Genomic DNA, 20,246 nt, shown 5'->3' on the forward strand with positions numbered 1-20,246 from the left:
CATTTATTGTCTCTCTTTTAAAAACTATTCTTGGGAGTTCCCATCATGGCACAGTGGAAACGAATCCGACTAGGAACCATGAGGTTGCAGATTCGATCCCTGGCCTTGTTCAGTGGGTTAAGGATCCAGCATTGCTGTAGCTGTGGTATAGGCTGGCGGCTACTGCTCCTATTAGACCCCTAACCTGGGAACCTCCATAGGCCGTGGGTGTGGCCCTAAGAAGACAAAAAGACAAAAAAAAAAGCTATTTGATGCCCTGAAATAGTGTCAACAAACAACTTAATTACTTTAGCTCTTGTTCCTTTAATAGTACTAAATTCTAGTGAGTTCTCTTTACCTCTAAGGAAAGATGGGAGAAGGACAGTGAATTGCAGTGCCAATTTTTCCAGTCTGTTCTAACATATTTATATGAGGGAGGGAAGGTATTTGAAGTCATGCCTTATCTTGGACTTGAATGATGTGAAATTTCTGGTAATTTCTGGTAATTCACACAAGATTCTTGGCTCATGTTCTAGATCTATTCATATTCAAGTATTTCTGAGATGCAAACATTGTATAGAAACAAGATAAAAAGTAGTACAGAAGTTACAAAATCCAGTGCCTATGGGAACCAGCCGGGTGGATTCAGCGAGTGAAGACATCTGGATGTGAGGTAATGGGACGTGGTGGAGACTGTGGTGAGGCAAAGAGCACATTTCTCAGCTCCTGCCCATAGCTGTCCTGTGGTATGATGGGCCTAGTGTTGCTGGAAATTCAGATTTCTATGTAAAATTTCCTTATACTTAAAAAGTTGGCACCTTTAAAAAAAAATTGTAATTGCTGTATGTTGACCAAACCTGATGTCCGTAAGCCAGTTTCAGCCTGTGGGCCATCAGTCTGTGACTTCTGCTATAGGAATACCAATTTAACTATAACGTCTACCACTTTTTTGAGTGCAAAGAGGTTTAGTAACTTGCCCAGGGCCTCACAGCTAGTAATGGGGAAGCTAGGACTTTCTCTCACATCTGTCTTACTTCAAAGCCTATGCTCTTCAGCACTACTCTCTTTTACCTCAATATAACTAAGGCAGGATGCTGCAATCTTTTTTCTGTAAAGGGCCAGATTGTAAAGATTTTCACTTTTACCGTATAGTCTCTGTCGCAACTACTCAACCGCTATTGTAGGATAAATTCGGCCGCAGACAATATGTAAATACATAAGCATGGCTGTGTTACAATAAAACATTATTTGTAAATACAGGTACTGGGCCACATGTGGCCCAAGAGCAACAGCTTACTATCACTTGTGTTTAAGGCAAGAAATGTCATCTTCATCTTATAGCCCCCAAAAGCCAAGTTCAAGGGGTAAGATGTGTCTGAGGCCACAGTCTGTGTTAATTGTGACCCAAGCAACACTTTCTTGACCTTACAGGATATTCTCTACTTATTGATAGAAATCTGAGTTTTTCTAAAAATATTCCCCAATGTACAGTCATTTCCCTTGCCCCACCACACATGGGCAGCAGCTCAAGGCTGCTGATTGAAATGCAGGAGTGGAGACGAATGCTTATTCCAGAATGAAAGTCATCCCCTCTGGGCCACTGTTCCAACAGCAACCCAGGTAACTAATGATAGACCAGTTCTACAAGGAATTCTGGAAAGAGGCAGCCTCCACAGGCAAAACTCAATGCCAGCTCTCCAAACACCTTTGCCGGGCCTCCCCTAAGCGCAGGCGCCCTCATGAAGCAATCTGGGATATGAGGCATTTGCCTGAGGCAACACTGATTGTTCACTTTCAGACTCTCAGGATGTGCCAAAGATAAGAGAACCAGGTGAACATTTATTTCCTGATGCCAGAGTCAACCCATATCAGCAGGAGCACTAGTGATTTTAGCATCAAAAAAGTCCCAGCAGGCTGTGGTTACAGGTAAGTGTGGACCTATTAACAGGAAGGTCTGTTGGAGCCAGAAAGCTCCATTAGCACAGGAAGAGGGAAGCCTCAATTCAAGGACCTCCAAGGTCACTGTATGGCAGAGGTGGGCCGCTTCCTCCTGCTTTGACTATCATTACAGCAAGGGGAGCTGAAGTATGATGCTGTGATGCTGTTACAGACCCAAGGTTTAAGGACACATGATCAAGGGTAATTAGGGCAGCTCTGTCCTCAGACTGTAGACAAGAGTGAAAGGAAACGACTGTACTTGGCCTATACCATGGGGTGGTGCCTTTTTGCAGAATACAATACAATATCCATGTCTTTACAAAGGACCACACTGAGGCCCTGTGATGGTTCATTTATTTGTCAACCTGACAAAGCCATGGTAACCAGCTGTTTGGCCGAACACCAGACTAGATGTCATTATGAAGGATTCTTTTAGATTTGATTAACATTTATCTTAGTAGACTCTGAATAAAGCAGATTACCCTTCACTGTGGGTGAGCCTCACTCAATCAGTTGAAGGCCTTAAGAGAAAAGACAGAGGTTCCCCTAAGGAAAGAGGAATTGTGCCTCCAGACTGCCCTGGGGCTCAAGACCGCAACATCAGTTCTTCCCTGGGTCTCCAGCCTGTAGTCTGCCTGCAGATTTCAGAGTTGTCAGCCCCTACAATCAGGTGAACCAGTTGCTTAAAATAAATCCATAAATCTGTATCTTCTCTATGTCTCTCTCCACATCTTAGGCAGACACCTGTGGCACAACAAGGAGCAGAGCCCATCAGCCCAGACAGGGTTACCTTTTTGCGTGGCCGAAGCTTGTCCCGCCATTCTTTCAGGTTCTGGTTATGGCTTTCATCCAGGGCCTTCAGCTTCTGAGTTTCATGCTCTACCAAGAGGTGACACTTTTCATTCTGAAACATATTCCAGGCAGAACAGGTAAGAAGCACAGAGGGCTGAGACATACCTGATGCTGTGACCTTGAGGGCACAGGCATCATTCATTCATTAATTCTCCTTAATTATAAATCCCATTTGTATGAAACTCTGTATGTATAAATACATATACACCAGGAGGTACCTAGAAGAATATTCCAGAATATTAAAACTCTTATTGTGTAGTGGGATCTGCAGCAATTTTGCATATATATACAGTTCTACAAATTTGCCTTCCTCTTCTCTTAGTATTATAATATAAATATTTCTATGAAGAATTAGTGTTTTTTTTTTTAATAATCATCATTTTTGGTTTTTGGAGGTTTTTTGTATTTATTTATTTTGTTTTTTAGGGCTGCACCCATGGCATACAGAGGTTCCCAGGCTAGGGGTCAAATCGGAGCTACAGCTGCCAGCCTACACCAAAGCCACAGCAACACAGAATCCGAGCCACATCTGCAACCTACCCCACAGCTCACAGCAACACCACATCCTCAACTCACTGAGCGAGGCCAGGGATGGAACCCACAACCTCATGGTTCCTAGTCAGATTCGTTTCCATTGCGCCACGATGGGAACACCAATCTCAGTTTTGATACCTGCAGACTATCCCACGGTATGGATTTATTAAATTTATTTAAACATTCCCCTATTTTTGGCCACTTGGTTTGCTCTTAATTTTCACTACTATAAATAGCACTGTATTAAATATCTATGCTATGAACTGAAATGTGTCTCCCCAAAATTCATACATTGAGGCCCTAGTCCCCAGTGTGTTGGTATCTGGAGATATGGGGCCTTTAGGAGATAAGTAGGTTTCCATAGTGTCAAGAGGGTGGGGCTCTCATGATGGGATTAGTGCCCTTAAAAGGACAGCCAGGAAGCTTGCATGCTAGAGAGCTTTCTCCCTGCCTCTGCCTCCCTCCGCCATGTGAGGACACAGCAAGAAGGCACCCATCTACAAGCCAGAAAGAGAGGCTTCACCAGACCCAAACCTGCAGGCAAAGCTGATCTTGGACTTCTAGGCTCCAAACTGAGAAAATAAACTTCTGTGGTTTAAGCCACCCAGTCTGTGGTATTTTGTTACGGTAGCACAAGCTAAGATAATCTGTATATATAAATATTTATTTATATTTATGATATATAATCTTCTGCATCACATACTATTTCCTCAGGAGAGATTTGTGACAAAGGATAAGGGCCACGGACCTGGCTGAAGCTCTGCCAACCTCACTGTTCTCTCTGAGGTAAGTTATCTGCCTCACAAAACTTACCTGGACTCTCTCACAGGCAAAAGTGACAATTCCCAGGGAGTTCCTGCCATGGCTCAGTGGACACAAATCTGACTAGCATCCATGAGGACGCAGGTTTGATCCCTGGCCTTGCTCAGTAGGTGAGGAACCTGGCGTTGCTGTGGCTGTGGTGTAGGCCAGCAGCTACAGCTCGGATTAGACCCCTAGACCCTCCACGTGCCGCTTTTTTCAGTTCATCCTCACAGTAACCCCATGCGGCAGGGGTGGCAAAACAGACGCAGAAGCTTGGCTAAAATTAACACAGCCACACCAGCAGAGCCCCTCCCTGACAGGCTCTAATGCCTGCAGTGTTTCCTTCACACCTCCCTGCCTTTCCAGAGAGGGCCGGATAGATCCAATAGCCTGAACAATTTACTGAGGGGACAGAGGTTTGCAACAGCCCATCGCTCGGGTGTGGCAGTGCCTCGCTCCACCACAAGGGGGCTCCATGTGCCAGCTCCTGGGCTTTAGGGCAAATTCAAGATTGGACAAACTTGAAGAGGTCAAGGACCTCCCTAGGGAAAGGGGTCATATAGGGGCCTGGCAACATGGGGATACCTGTTCCTGACCTTAGTGGGAAAGCTTTAAGCTTCTCACCATTAAGGATGATGATAGCTGTAGGTTTTTGTAGGTACTGTTTATCTAAAATTGAGGAAGTTGCCCTCTATTCCTAGTTTACTGAGAGCATTTGTCACAGAAGTGTTGGCTTCTGTCAGATGCTTTTTTCTGTATCTATTGATGATCATGAGATTTTTTCTTCTTTAGCCTGTTGATGTCAGGTTACATTAACTGATTTTCACACACTGTACCAGCCCTGAGATAAGTCCCACTTGGTCATGGTGTATAATTCTTTTTATACATTTTTGGATTCTGATTGCTAGCATCTTGCTGGGGATTTGTGCATCTGCATTCATGAGAGATAGTGGTCTGTTTTCTTCCTTATAATATCTGGGTTGGGTATGAGGGTAAATGGGACACCTTTTCCCAAGACACAGTGATGTCAGAGGTGCAGCAGCATGCCCACTGCCTCGGGCACGGCACTGTCAGGTCAGTTCTGCCATCTCATTTACAAAGCCTCACTCCAGTTCTGCCAAAGAGGAGTTATCACCCTTACCCCAGGCCTCTTTTAGGGATGTGGGAACTAGATGGCTTGGGAAGGTGACATGAATTGGCCAGCATCACAGAGAACAGCAGAATTCAACCATTCCGTCCTGAGCCTGTCTGATGAGACTCTTTCCCTGTTTGCAGGGTCTGGGCCCCCAGATTGCTGAGTGCCTGGGAGAGACGGAGGCCGGCAGGGCAGGGGGCAGTACCTGGAGCTGCTGCAGCTCACTCATGTTGCTCTCGCACTGTGCCACCATGTCCCGCATCTGGTTCTCATGTTTTTGCTGCTGCTGCAACCGCTCCGACTTCTGCCTCTTCTCCTCCTGCTGGGAGAACTGCAACAGAGAACAGGTGGATGCCTCAGGGGGCCACGGGCCTGGCGGGGGTGCCTAGGAGACCCCATCTGAGGGGCTGGTTTATGCACAGCCTGCACCACTCGGGCTGTGCCCCTCTGTTTCAGGTCCTTCACCTGAGCTGAGACCCAGCCCCTGCCCTCAAGGAACCCCCAGATCCATGAGAACATGACACTGCTATGACATGGGCTAGGACAGCATGGGTAGCAAACAGGAATCACAGGAGCCCAGGGCCACCAACTCCACGTCCCCAAGCCACATGGGTGACTCGTGAGTGGAGTCTTGGTGGGTGAGAGGCAGGAGCTTACTGCAGAAGCAGCTGCAGGATAGAAACCCAGAGTATGAAAGGGAATGGCACATGCCTGCCCCGTCCACCACGGGGGGCTCAACATGAGACTTACGAGGCTTCTGGGCTGAGACTCGGGCTTCCATTCCTTCCCCCTTCCCAAGACCCTGTGCTGCATCTTATATTTCTGTTCTCCCAACCATGGAAGATTCAGGCCCCATCAAACTGGATCCGTCCGCAGTCCAGTACCCCCAGACCCCCACCTGTTTGATCTTCTCACGCTGCTCAGCGGCGCTGCCCGCTCCGTTGATGTGGAGGCTCTTCTTGTACATGGCCATGCGCGTCTTGCCCTCGCTCCTCTGAATCTTGGGCAGCCGTGCCTTCTCCTGCTGCTGACGCACCTTCAGCTGCTCCATCATGCGCTGGTTGTAGCGCTGCATCTGCTCACGCTCCTGCAGGGGACACCCAGCCAGGGCCAAGGTCAGCTGTGCTTCAGGCACGTGGCTGTGGTCAGAGGTCAAGGCTGCCACACTCAACTCAGGAGCCCTGGGCTGGCGTGGTCCAGAATGCTCAGCACAGCACGGCTTGTGTCATTTTACCTCTCTTAAGTAACATTTTCTGGTCTCACTTTAAAAGTTACCATGCATGACATTCTGGATTCTTACCTACCAAATGCCCTCTCATCAAAGCAATGGTGGCATGCTCTCCCGAGCTAGTGTCTCAAAGCAAAATGTATATTCATGAGATGGTTCCTCATTTTTGATGACAGGTGTCAATTCGTATTTTTTAAAGTCTTGATAAAGTTGAATTCTTTTCTTCACCTAGCACCTGTTTGTATTTCAAAATTCAGCACAGGCATCACCTCCCCCGAGAAATCTCCTCGACTCCCTAGCCAGGCTGGCTTCCCAGCCAAGCCACCAGAGCCTCGTGCTGACGTCCATCACTGCCCTGAGGCCCACGGGTGTGATGCCCGACACCGGCTGCGCTGCCACACCTTGGTTCCTCTGTCACTGTCCCCACTTAGGGGTCTGAACCAAGACAATTACACAGAAGTAGAGGGTGTTGGTGCTCTGGCCACACAGAGCAGGGCCCTCACCTCGTCTGGGGGAGGTTAGGGAAGGCTTCCTGGCAGAGGTGGTATTTAAGCTGAAACCTAAAACTATTCTGAGGGAAGGCAGGGGAAAGAGAAAGTGAACATGGAAAGGCAGGACGAATAAAGAGGAAAGAGGGGAGAAAAGTGAAAAAGACACAGACCTCAGGTGTCAGCATCAGCAAGGGGGCTGCTCGGGCCATCTGCTTCCCTGCATGGTTTCCCCGATTCCTGGCCCTTTGATCTGGGGCAGGACAGCCCCCAAGAACCTCTCGAGCCTCCCTGTGACCAACTTGGCTCCTCCTGGGAGCAAGTGATGCACCACCTGGGGTGGCCTCACGGCCCTCCCAGGTCTCTCAGTGGCAGCCCTGCCCCCTTGCCAGCGCGGAGCCTCACCTTCTCATGTTTGCGCACCAGCTCGTGCCGCTGGAGGAAGTACTGGTCTTTGAGCTGCTGCTTCACCAGCTGGTGCCTCTCCTGCAGGTGATGCTCCTCCATCTCCCACAGCGCCGCCTCCCGGTCTGCAGAGGACAGGCCACCCCGTGAGGCGCAGGTGGCCAGAGCCCGACCACTCCCCTGAGTCAGGTCACCTCATGCTGCACCTGATCACTGTGCCACCTCATCAGACTACGGTCAGTGGCCGAGCCAACTCCCAGAAACTTCCTTAATACCTCCGTGATGACAGCTGCCAGCAGCATGGCACAGCAGGAAGTGTTCGGAGCCAGAGAAACCAGACACCTAGGCTAGAGCCCAGCTGCACCACTGGGATTTGGGGTGGGCGGAAACTCCTCTCCAGGCCTCATCTTTCACCTCTGCCAAAGGGGCACAACCATGCCACAGAAGGCGACATGTCCTTGGAAGATTCTTTATGTTTAGTCTGCCCTGCACCTCTGCCTTCCTATTGGGCAAATGGGAAGCGCTCACGTAGAAACCCCATGACAAGACAGGACAGCCTCTTGTCACTTTTTCCTCCTTTGAAAAGTAGATGAGACCTTCCATGTCCCGTATATGCGTTATTGAAACAGTTTATAGCATGTTATCGCTGGTAGTCCATTAAGTGAGCTGGTGCTCAGGGCAGGGAGCTGGGGTCAGATGGCGAACCTCACACCCTGCAAGATACAGCTCAGCCCACTACGAATGTTCAGTTTATTTCACTGCACTCCTGTTCCATGAAAGCCAGCATCTACCCACAGAACATCAGAACAGTGATTTGACTTCCAAACCAAAATCAGAACCACCATCCCGTAAGTAGGATGGCTCTTACAGGCCATCCCTGGACAAGCAAAGGAAACAAGGGCTTTCCTGAAACATCGGGGGCTCTATTCAGAATGTCAGAAGACCAGGGACCCCATTTTGCCTGGTCCACACCAGATCCTGAGAGGTTTATGCTGTTTAACTGCACTGGCCTTCAGAGTCCTGGCTGCAGCCCCTGTTGATATGCGAGCCAGAGACGGCACTTACATATTGGTCCTCTGTTTACATTTTTACAACAGACAGGGACCATTAGCGTCAAAGCCCACAGGCACCAAACTCCAATTTTTAACCACACAGTTGGTTTAAGTGTAGTTCAAACAACAGACTTGGAGCCATTTCGAGCCTGCTCTTTGTACACCCCATAAAACTGCACCCAGCATCTGCTAGCCAGAGATCAGACAGCCTGGGGAGGGGGGGCCATCTACAGACCGCAAGCCCCGAGCCCTCCAGAGCACTCTACCCCAGAGCCTCCCCAGCTCGGCTGCCCCTGCCCAGAGGCATCGCCCAGATACATAAGCCCCCTCCCTCCTCCCTCTGTGGGAGGCCCGCCTACACTGTTGGCTCTGGACAGTCTCATGCAAACCTGCCCAAACGCCACCCCACCAGGGGAGGTGAGAGCTTGGCCTCGAGATGAGGTCTGCATCCAAGGCCACTCCACCACTTGGTAACTGAGCAACCCCGGCCAAAGAACAGTCGCTCTCCAAGCCTCAGTTTCCCCATCTGTAAAAGTGGGAAGAGTAGGGCCTGCCTTACAACAGTAAGGAGAGGACTGGATGTGATCAAGGCGCACGGCCCGGCAGAGGAGCCCCTCACTGCGTGAAGGCTGCTGGGCGGGGCTCGCCATGCTCCCCCTCTCCAGCCCCCGTAACGCAGCTTATTTAGTTTCCACCCACTCGCCCTGGCTTCCTCTCCCCTTCCTTGACATCTGCAGGGATGGCACACGGTGTTGCTGAGAACTGCTATCTTTGCCTCAGTCCTGACTTCCATGGGGGTGTGTCCTGTGTTGCACCACGAAGGCTGATGTTTGGTTTGGTCCTGGGGCGGAGGAGATCCAGCAGTTCTTTCTCACCCTGGGCTGGGACCTCTGTCCTCGGAGATTCTGGGCCACCGCGTGCCACCCGCCCTCGGGCACCCACCTCGAAGGAGCTCCTGCTTCCTCGTGAGGCACTCGCGCTCCTTGTCACAGATCTCCCGCCTGTTGTCGGCCGTGATCCTCTTCATCGCCAGCTCCAGGTCCTCCTTCTGCTTGGCTAGGAAGTCCCGGTCCTGTTATGGTTAAGTATCGAAAGTTTCAGGTGCGTTTATTGCATTGAGGGTATTTTTTTAGAGATTCATATTGAGATATTTACAGGTAAAATGATACGGTGTCTGCAATTTGAGTCAAAATAACAGAGTGGGGAAGCGAGTGGATAGGAGCTGATTGTTTCTGAGATCAGGTGACAGGTATGTGGGAGTTCATCATCCTGATGTACCTATTTCTGCTTAGGTGTCTCATTTTCCTTAATAAAGAGTAAAACATAAAATTTAAGCTTAAAAATTTTAGCTACTGTATAGGAAATAGATAAGCAAGAGGGACCTACTGTATAATACAGGGAAGTATACTTAATATTTTGTAATAATTTACAAGGGAAAAATCCCCCAAAATGTTGTAATAATTTTTAAGGGAAAAGAATCCCCAAAAGGAAAAAATACACACACACACACAAAACTGCATCACTCTGCTGTACACCTGAAACTAACACTGTGACTGAACTCTATTGCAATAAAAAATAAATTTTAAAAGTTTTTAAATAAAAATTTTTGGAAACACGTAAAAAACTATAAATTCTCCCTAATCTTATCACTCAACACTAGCAACTGGTTTTAGTGTATCTATATAAATATCTTTACATCTGTTGTTTCACAAAAATTTTGAAAGACATATCTATACCATATTGATGGCTGCAATATTCACGACAGCCAAGGAACTGAAAACAACTCGTGTCATCAACAGATGAATGAATAAAATGTGATGTGTACGTACGATGAAATACTATTCAGCCTTTAAAAGGAAGGAAACTCTTGGAGTTCCCATTGTGGCTCAGCGGGAACAAACCCGACTGACCTAGTATCCATGAGGACACAGGTTTGATCCCTGGCCTTGCTCAGTGGGTTAAGGGATCTGGTGTTGCTGTGAGTTGTGGTGTAGGCCACAGACGTGGCTCAGATATGGTGTTGCTACAGCATAGGCTGGCAGCTGAAGCTTCAATTCAACCCCTAACCTGGGAACTTCCATATGCTGCAGGTACAGCCCTAAAAAGAAAAAAGGAGTTCCCGTCGTGGAGCAGCAGAAACTAATCCTACTAGGAATCATGAGGTTGTGGGTTTGATCCCTGGCCTTGCTCAGTGGGTTAAGGATCTGGCGTTGCCATGAGCTGTGCTGTAGGTCGCAGATGCAGCTCGGATCTGGCGTTGCTATGGCTCTGGTGTAGGCTGGCAGCAAAAGCTCCGATTAGACCCCTAGTCTGGGAACCTCCATATGCCTCTGGTGTGGCCCTAAAAGGGCAAAGGACAAAGAATTAAAAAATAAAAATAAAAGGAAGGAAATTCTTATACATGCTACAACATGGATGAATCTTAAGGACATGGTAAGTGAAATAAACCAGGCACAAAAGGACAAATACTGTATGATTCCACTTCTATGAGGTCAAATTTGGAGAGGCAGAAATTTGCTTGTCAGGGACGGGGGTGCGGGTACCACAGGGAGTTACTGTTTGATTGGTGCAGTTTCTCTTTTGCAAGATGAAGAATTCTGGTCATGGTATGCACAGTGGCGTGAATGTACTTAACACCACTGAACTGTACATTTAAAAATGGGTAAGATACCAAATTTTATATGGTCTATATTGCCACAATTCTAAAAAATTATTTAAAAGATGTTTTCTATGTCGTAGTCTATCAAAAATAAGTTTTAATAGCTGAAAATATCTCATGGTACAGCCTAACTTATTTACCCAGTGTATAATAGGTTGTTCATAGGTTTTCTTTCTTTTGGCAACAGAACATGCTGCTCTTCACATTCTGGTAGCTAAATGTCTTTGAACCTCTGTGATGATTCATTTTCAAGATTAGTCCTAGAAGCAGAAAATCCAGGCCAAAGGGAGCGCACATGTTTGAGGCTCTCAATGCAGTAGCCATGGCGGCCTCTTAAAAGGCCAGTCTGCTCTCCCTCTGCTCTCCCTCCCCACCCTCCCCAGCCCTGCATTCTTCTCCTAATCATAGTGTCACGGGGCAGGTTGTAGGAAAGTACGATTGTGTCCTAGAGTCAGACTCAGTTTGAGGCCTTGGGTCCCACTGTTAACTGTGCAGTATGACCTCTCTTGAGCCTTCGTTTCCTCTTCTGTGAAGGGGAAAATGGACAGCATCTATCCTGATAAGCCACGAATGCTAAACCAGATACTATAGAAAACATTTGTAATTGCAGACTCTAATTTGCTTTCCATTTGGGAGCAGAGGAAGTGGGACAAGATAAGAGCATGAAATGAAAAGAAAGCTGGTGAGGCTGGGACAGTGGGGCTGAGACTGCTGGGAGAAGCTGTGAGAAACCAGACCTAAAGGGCCTTGAAAGCATGCGAGAGGGCTGATTTGATCTTATGGATAAAGTGGAAGCCACTGAAGATTTTAAAGGCACTGGACTGTTGGGGGAGGGTGCCATGATCACATGTGGAAATCACATTGATCACACCAACTGTGATCAATGTGAGAGAAAGAACTGCAAGAACTAGAGGGAAACTGGCTGAGAGGCTACTGCAACAGTCCAAGCAAAAGATAACAATGGCCAGGGGTTCAGAGTTGTTGACAAGTTGATGGATCCGAAGTTTGGAGATTAAAAAAAAAAAAAAAAATTCAAACTTCAGGAGGTGACAAAGGATTGGAGGGAAAAGAGGTGTCAAGAGTAACATGGCTTCTGGGTCGACAACATGACGGAGGACCATTTCCGCCCCACCCCCCCACCCCGCCACCACCCAGAACACAAGAACCGACCAGATCGGGGAGATCTGGGCTTGATATCTTTGCGACTTCGAAAAATGCCAATTTGGCAGAGATGTGCTGGGTTGGTCAAGGAGATGTGATGTGCAACCAACCATAAAACAGTGCAAGAGGCACTAAAAGCTTTGGGAGAGGCCGACGTAAAGGTCCACCATGTCTCCCAGAGATGGGAGCGCCCACTTCCAGCTGGAGCAAGGGCAATCAAGGAAGGCTGAATGGAGGAGGTGGTAGCAGGGGTGAAAACCAGGATGGTCTGGATTTAGGTGTAGTACCCCAAGCAATAGGTGAGTATTCCAGGGACAGGGCAAGGGCAGAGACAGGAATGAGTTCTAGGCGCCATTCAGGTTCTCAAAGCTAGGACTCGCCAACCCCTCTCCTTCCCAACTGAGGGACAAGGACTCACCAAAAGCTGCTTTTTCTGCGCATGCTCCTCCATCTTCTGCTTCATGTTCTCCTTCCGCTGCTGCCTGGGCAGCTTCTCCACCTCGTTCTTCACCTGCACCAGAGACAGCAGAGAATGGCTGGGTCAGGATACCTCCTCATGCTTCCTAAAAAAATAAGCCTTCATTCCCAGAACTTTTGGGCCAGGGAGACTGAAGATGGGGCTCAGCTTTCCAGGCCTTAGCCCTCACCCTGCTCTCCACCCCCCATGCCCCTGGCAGATGGCACCTACTGGCCGCCTGTCTGCTGCCAGCTCCAGTTTCCAGACCCCCCAGAGCAGACAGGTGCTGTTCTTGCTGTTTGCTATCCATACCCTTCAGATGACAGCACTTCCATTTCCTTCGGGGTAGTGTTTCTCAACCTCTTTTGAAATTGCTTCCTCAGAAGCCCTTTGAGATTTTTTTTTTTTCCTATGTACTCTCCCCCATGAAATATTAATCCTACAGAGATACTGTCCATTAAACCATTACAATATCTAAGATGTCTTAACTCCTTGGGGTGATTAGCACCCCAGTTGAAAATGCGTGAGTTTGATGGCCCCCACTCAGAACCTGAGGTTCAGATGTGGCCGATGCCCCCAACCCCATCTGACTTTAGGCTGGGCATATGATCCAGGCTGACAGCATATTCCATGCCCTGGCATCAAGGATCAATTCAAGAGATGAGCATGTGGTCCTCGCTGGGCTAGTAAGGGCTTCAGGACGTTTGCTGGAACTACTGGAGCAAGTTACTCTCTGTCCTTCAGGGTTGCTAGGCTGGGAGGCTGTTGGCCATGGTAGGCCAACCTGGAGGGGTCTGCCTGAGACAGAATCAAGGTAGGGAAGCAATGTTAAGAGCTGAGGAAGGATGCCAGGTGACAATTGTGCCCTCCTGGTCAGAGGCAGATGTCTTTGAGACTCCAAAAGATGCCAGGTAGGCAGATGGTAAATTAATAGTGTTCTCAAGCCAGCTAGTACTGAGTTTCTGTCTTTTATAACAGAAGAAGAGATTCATGACACTTCTCTGCAAGGAACCTGGAGTTTCTCAGACCATTCTCTCTGGGCAACCCAATCCTTTTCAGGTACCTGATACCCTAAAACATGCACTCAAGGACAGGGCTATTTAGGAGCAGCTAGAGAGGGAAAAAATACTGACTAGTATCCATCAGGATAAGGGTTTTGTTGTTTTTTTCTTTTGCGGCCTTTTTATTTTTGTCTTTTTAGGGCCACACCCGAGGCATATGGAGGTTCCCAGGCTAGGGGTCTAATCGGAGCTACATCTGATGGCCTACACCCCAGCCATGCCAGATTCTTAACCCACTGATCGAGGCCAGGGATTGAACCCACGTCCTCATGGATCCTAGTTGGGTTCGTTTCCGCTGCACCACGACGGGAACTCCAGGATAAGTGTTTGATCCCTGGCCTCACTCAGTCGGTTAAGGATCCGGTGTTGCCATAAGCTGCAATGTAGGTCATGGACACAGCTCAGATCCTGCCTGGCTGTTGCGTAGGCTGGCAGCTGTAGCTCCAATTCAACCCCTAGCCTGGGAACTTCCATATGCCGTGGGTGCAGCCCTAAAAAATAATAATAATAATAAATGGGCAAAAGGTTAAGTACCTCACCAAAAATGATAGATAGCAAATAAGCACACGAAAAGATACTCAACATCCTCTGTCAATAATGAAATGCAAATAAAAAGCTACAATGAGATACCACTTCCTATCAGAATGGCTAAAATAGGAAAAATAAAATTGACGATATCAAGTGTTGGTGAGGATATGAAGCAACTGGACTCTCACACATCGTCATGGAGATGTAAAATAATACTTTTGGGGAAAAGTTTGGCAGCCTCTCCTAAAGTTAAACATACACTTATCATCTGACCCCAACCCCCCTCCCCAGCTATTGATCATCTCTTATTCCAGTCTTAGGTGTTTCCTTTTTCTTTTTTTTTTTTTTTTCCTCTTTTTGCCATTTCTTGGGCCACTCCCGTGGCATATGGAGGTTCCCAGGCTAGGGGTCTAATCGGAGCTATAGCCACCGGCCTACACCAGAACCACAGCAACGCAGGATCCGAGCCGTGTCTGCAACCTACACCACAGCTCATGGCAACGCCGGATCCTTAACCCACTGAGAAAGGCCAGGGATCGAACCCACAACCTCATGGTTCCTAGTTGGATTTGTTAACCACTGCACCACAACGGGAACTCCATTAGGTGTTTTCTTTCATGGTTCTAGGTTTGTAATCTGAATCCTCCCATTTGTTTTGTTTGTTTGTTTGTTTGTTTTTTGTTTTTTGCTTTAATGGTCTTAGATTAGGGTTCCTTAACATTGGCACTGTTGACTTTTGGGGCTGATGATTCTTTGTGACAGGGGCTGTGCTTTATAGGATGTTAACATAATCTCTGGCCCCTATCCAGCACCCTCTCCCCAGTTGTGACAGACAAAAAAAAAAAATGTTTCTAGACATTGCCAAATGTCCCCTGGGGAGCAAAAGAGTCTCTGCTTGAGAATCACTGTCTGGAAAGAAGTTCTCATAAAATATCTCAAAAATCTCACGTGTACCACTTAAGCTTCCACATCAAAGGGCTGCCTGGGATATATGGTACATAACCACATTTCAGCATCTGTCTGGTGTTTGTCAAAACGCCACTGACAGCCCCATTCAAGGTGTCACATAGTTGAAAAGACTCATTAGCTAAGCTTGATGATGTCGTTTTCTGGGACATAAGAAGAGAAGCATCAGTTTCAAAAAGGGTCTGGAGGTTTCCAATAAAGGGGCTGAACACCAAGGTGTTACACCACTGACAATGGAGGGATGAGGCAAAAGAACATTAAAAGTGGTATCCCATGGGTCTACTCAGCAAAGGGGCATCCAGACCTACTCATCAGTAACCCCTGAGGACAGAGCTGTACCAGTGCCACCCTGGCTGAAGTCTACACCGAGAGGCTCTCTGCTACATGTCAGAAAGCTGCTTTCTGGTCCAGCTGCACATCTTTGGAACAGTCCCTGGACTTGTTTCCCATTTTCCCATCAGAAAAGAAAAAAAAAAAAACCAATCTGGCTTTTAACTAAACTTTATAGGATCCTTCCAGGAATATAATTTTGTGGCGTTATAGAGATCCAAACTGTTTAAGAAAGAGTTAAATGATGTCCAATGAGTTTTGCCTAAGAAGGCAGGGAAACAAGGAGTTCTGGAAAGATTTCCTTCAAGACTGGTTGAGTTTTGGAGTTCCTGCTGTGGCACAATGGGATCAGCACTGTCTTGGGAGCACTGGGATGCAGGTTTGATCCCTGGCCCAGCACAGTGGGTTAAGGATCTGGTGTTGCCGCAGCTGCAGCATAGGTCACAACTGCAGCTCAGATCTGATCCCTGGCCCAGGAACTCCATATGCCATGGGGCAGCCAAAAAAGGGGGGAAAAAAAAGATTGTATTGGTTGAGTTTGTTTTCAGATTCAGGTGATCTCAGAAGTAAGTTACTGTCAAAAAAATTTTTTTTTTTCCTTTTTGGCTATGCCTGTAGCATAAGGAAGTTCCCAGGTCAGGGATCAAACATGAGCTACAACAGCGACAGTACTGGATCCTTAACCCACTGCACCACCAGGGAACTCCAGAAGCTACAACTGCCGAGTTTCTGGTGGATTTTAAATGTCCTGTGTGTGTAGGAACTGAGGAACAGAGCACCAATTCCATCCTCATAGAATACATTTATTATAACATTCTGTTTCTGTGTGTAGATATAGTACTAGATTTAGTTAATTACTTGAAACAACAATGAAGAATAAATAGGTCCCCTTACTAGGAATGATTCTCCCTCGATGCATACCTCCTAAGTGCAAGGGGTCATTAGCATGATAAATACTTCATACCAATTGCTTTCACCATGAAAATGGCCCCATGAGGCATCTCAAGTTTTACCCTGTTATTTCTGTATGTTTTCCATGCCTGAGTTCAAATCATGACCGACTTTCTCGCTTCAGTGGATTGTAAGGAAATGAACACGGTGAAGCCTTTCTTGCTTTGAAATGGTGAAAGAGTCCACGTGGATCTGTGTGCGGTCTTCCCCTCCAGCATCCATGTGTGGATTTCTTGGATGCAGCAGCGGGCTGGCTAATGCAGCTGTGGGTAGCTCACAGCCTGATCACCTGGGGGCCCTACTCATTCCCACTCTTGTCCTCCCCGCTGCTGGTGCCTCCTAACCACCAACCCAAGGGTGATGACAGGCAGTCTCTACCCAAGCCTCCCATTCCTACCTAGGCTTCATGTAGCATCCTAGGACCTCACAGAGGTGACCTTTGTGACCAGAAAAGGTCTCAGGATTGTGGCATAAGCAGTGACAAGACATGGAATCACAGGACACCCAGAGGTACCGCAAAGCAAAGCCCACCAGCAGGAATCCCTAGACCTAACTCTGGAAACGGACGATGGCGCTAATGGTAGGAATACCTGAAAGGGCCACCACGCAGGAAGTGCTCACTGCCAGGTGCTTTGCCTGCATTCTGTCATTTAGTCTTTTTCTAGAAGAGCTTCGTGAATGAATGACCCTGTCATTACCTGCTCTCACAGAGAAGGAGACAGAGGCTCAGTGACTTTAAGCAGCCTGCCCGAGTTCAGACTCAGGATTCAAACTCGGGTCTCTCTGACTCCAGGCTCCACACAACCACCCCACCCTGATGCCACCCCAGGAGATCTCGCTTCTCTCTTTGAGTTGAAGAGACTGTCTTCCTCCTCTAATCCCCCTAATAAATATGCAGCCTGTCCTCAAACATCTTATAACCACGCAACTCCTTCCATATTGGCAGCTTCTTACAAGCAGGGCAAGTCTGAAGACAGGGGCCGGGTGTGATCTGCTCATCACTGCCAGCACAGGGGTGCAAAGAGAAGGAGCTCTAAAAACATATACCAACTAATTATGTAACAAAACCCCAGCGGTCAGCTGTGGGAACCAGAAGTAAACACAAGCCTACCCTTTGCCTGGCTTCACTGTGAATCAGACTAAAGACAGAAGCTCTCTGTCTCATCAGCAGGCCAGAGTCCTGGCAGCAAGAGTGCCTCATGGGAGGAGAGTAACGGAGTCATGATCTTACCAAATGGCCAAAACTGCAAGAGGTCACGCGTTTTCTTTTTTGGCCACACCCCTGGCATACGGAAGTTCCAGAGCCAGGGATGGAATCCGAGCCATACCTGAGACCTACACCACAGCTCCAACAATGCCATATCCTTACCCCACTGCGCAGGAGCAGGGATCAAACCCGTATCTTGGCAGTGACCCAAGCTGCCGCAGAGACAACGCCAGATCCTTAAACCACCGCATCGGAGCGGGAACTTCGATTTTAAAGACTTCATTTTAAAAAAAAAAGAACCTGAGCAGGAGCCCAAGTACCAGATCCCAGGCACGGCCTCAGAATTCACCAACAGGAGCTCCCATTGTGGCTCAGCAGGTTAAGAACCCAACATTGTGTCCATGAGGATGTGGGTTCAATCCCTGGCCTTGCTCCATGGGTTAAGGAACCAGTGTTGTGGCAAGCTGTGGCATAGGTCACAGATGCGGCTGGGATCCAGTGTTGCTGTGGCTGTGGCTGTGGCCAGCAGCTGAGGCTATGATTCAACCCCTAGCCTGGGAACTTCCGTATGTTGCAGGTGCAGCTGTAATGGAAAAAAAAAAAAAAAAAAAGAATTCACCAAGAGGCTTGATAATCCTCCCAGAATTCTGCCCCAACGAGATCATTTGGCTTTGTTAAAAGTCAGTCCCAGCAAAGGGCGAGGACCTCTGGGCGGTCCCCTCGCACCTCCCCTGTCCCAGCCCCCTTCTCTGTAGCCTCTTCCTTTTTCCACTCTTGCAGTCCTCTCCCAACTCCCTCCCCTCCCGCACATACAAAGGGTGTGGGTATATGACGGGGTGAGGAGCCAAGAGGAAACCGGAATCTACTGGGTACCTATTCTGGGGCAGACTCTTCCCGTTTACTGTGCTGTGTGAGGATTGCACAGTTAACAGCAAACTCCTGCCTGTGACCCCTCTCCCCCCGTGACTTGGGCCCTTTCTACCTGTCAGATTCCACCTTGCACTCATCACCCTCTCGTTTACTGAGCTCCTACCAGCCTGGTCATTTTCAGCTCTTTGCCCACTCCAAGCTCTTTCCCACACCTCGGGGCCTTTGCATATGCTGTTCCACCCTCCTGGAAGCATCCTTCTGACCTCAGCCTAATGTCACATGCCGAGAGGCCTTCCCAGCCCCTCTAAGGCTGATCTCTTCATAGCTTCTCTGGTTAACTAGCCTATGTGCTCTCACAGCAAGTGTGATATGGGCAAGTGCTGTATTTATTTGATAATGTACTTTTTTCTAGTTTCCCTGGCAATTAACAGCTCCTTGAGCCCAGGGACCCTGCATATTTTGTTCACTACAACATCCCTGGCACCTCACAAAGTGCCACGTTTGTAGACAGTCAATACAACAAGAGCTGAATAACTCTCATTTTGATAGAAGGCAGCCAGGACTCAGGAAAATACAGGCAGACCTCAAAATTATTCTGGGTTTGATTCCAGACCACCCTAATAGGGCTAGTATCACAATAAAGCAAGTCACGTGAATTTTTCGGTTTCCGGGTGTATAGAAAAAGCTATGTTTAGAAGTTCCCACTGTGACACAGTGGGTTAGGGATCCAGCGTTATCTTTGCACTGGCGCAGGTTTGATCCCTGGCATAGTGGGTTAAAAAATCCAGCATTGCTGCAGCCGTGACATAGGTTAGAGCTGTGGCTCAGATTCAGTCCCTGACTTGGGAACTCCCATATGCCGCAGGTGCAGCCAACAACACACACACACACGAGCGCACACACATTTAAAAAAAGAAAAAGCTGGAGTTCCCGTCGTGACTTGGTGGTTAATGAATCCTAGTAGGAACCATGAGGTTGCAGGTTTGATCCCCAACCTCACTCAGTGGGTTAAGGATCCGGCACTGCCGTGAGCTGTGGTGTGGGTCGCAGACGTGGCTCGGATGCCGCGTTGCTGTGGCTGTGGTGTAGGCTGGTGGCTACAGCTCCGATTCGACCCCTGGCTTGGGAACCTCCATATGCCATGGGTACGGTCCTAAAAGAAAAAAAAAAAAGAGAGAGAGAAGAAGAAGATGCATCTCCAATTCAACCCCCGGCCCGGGAACTTCCATATGCCTTGAGTGTGGCCGAAAAAAGGGGGAAAAAAGAGCTAACATCAAAGATCACTGATTCCAGATCACCATAATAAATATAACCTAATAATAAGATTTGAAATAATGCAAGCATTACTCAAATGTGACAAAGATACAAGAAGTGAGCAAATACTGTTGGGAAAATGGTGCAGAAAGACTTGCTTGATGCAAGGCTGCCCCACAAACCTTTGATTTGTGAGGAAAAAAAAAAAAGACAAAACAAAACTCCTAGTATCTGGGAAGCACAATAAAGTGAGTGCAATAAAACAAGGTCTGCCTGTAGCTTTTTCCAAAGCCCAGCAGTTCTCTTTGGGCCACAGAGCCAAGACTTGCCACCAAGCCTGCCTCCCAGGCACTGGGTCTGAGGACACGCTTAGTATCAGCCTCTCCC

General features: G+C 48.0%; 1 protein-coding gene and 1 long non-coding RNA gene across 7 annotated transcripts in view; one reads left to right on the top strand and one right to left on the bottom strand.

Annotated features, from left to right (window-relative positions):
- Nucleotides 1–6,697, top strand: part of LOC125131647 (uncharacterized) — an 82,748-nt gene extending 76,051 nt beyond the window's left edge. For both annotated transcript variants that reach the window (XR_007136013.1, XR_007136012.1), the window contains exons 3-7: nucleotides 516–652; nucleotides 1,778–1,905; nucleotides 2,654–2,846; nucleotides 4,018–4,089; nucleotides 5,383–6,697. This is a non-coding gene — a long non-coding RNA (uncharacterized LOC125131647). The remainder of the gene's footprint in view (nucleotides 1–515; nucleotides 653–1,777; nucleotides 1,906–2,653; nucleotides 2,847–4,017; nucleotides 4,090–5,382) is intronic.
- STK10 (serine/threonine kinase 10) overlaps nucleotides 1–20,246 on the bottom strand; it is a 133,928-nt gene that overhangs the window by 3,199 nt on the left and 110,483 nt on the right. For 2 of the 5 annotated variants that reach the window (XM_047787303.1, XM_047787139.1), the window contains 6 exons: nucleotides 12,654–12,746; nucleotides 9,358–9,487; nucleotides 7,364–7,488; nucleotides 6,141–6,329; nucleotides 5,448–5,573; nucleotides 1,901–2,821 (listed from right to left, as the gene is read on the bottom strand). In XM_047787303.1, the coding sequence (XP_047643259.1) occupies nucleotides 2,504–2,821; nucleotides 5,448–5,573; nucleotides 6,141–6,329; nucleotides 7,364–7,488; nucleotides 9,358–9,487; nucleotides 12,654–12,746 (981 nt within the window). In that variant the 3' untranslated portion in view covers nucleotides 1,901–2,503. Of the gene's footprint in view, nucleotides 1–1,900; nucleotides 2,822–5,447; nucleotides 5,574–6,140; nucleotides 6,330–6,824; nucleotides 7,171–7,311; nucleotides 7,489–9,357; nucleotides 9,488–12,653; nucleotides 12,747–20,246 lie in introns of those variants that run through there. The other 3 variants (XM_047787213.1, XM_047787394.1, XM_047787486.1) reach the window with 3 other exon arrangements.

The sequence above is a fragment of the Phacochoerus africanus genome, chromosome 1 (assembly GCF_016906955.1).
Source record: "Phacochoerus africanus isolate WHEZ1 chromosome 1, ROS_Pafr_v1, whole genome shotgun sequence".
Taxonomy (NCBI): domain Eukaryota; kingdom Metazoa; phylum Chordata; class Mammalia; order Artiodactyla; family Suidae; genus Phacochoerus; species Phacochoerus africanus.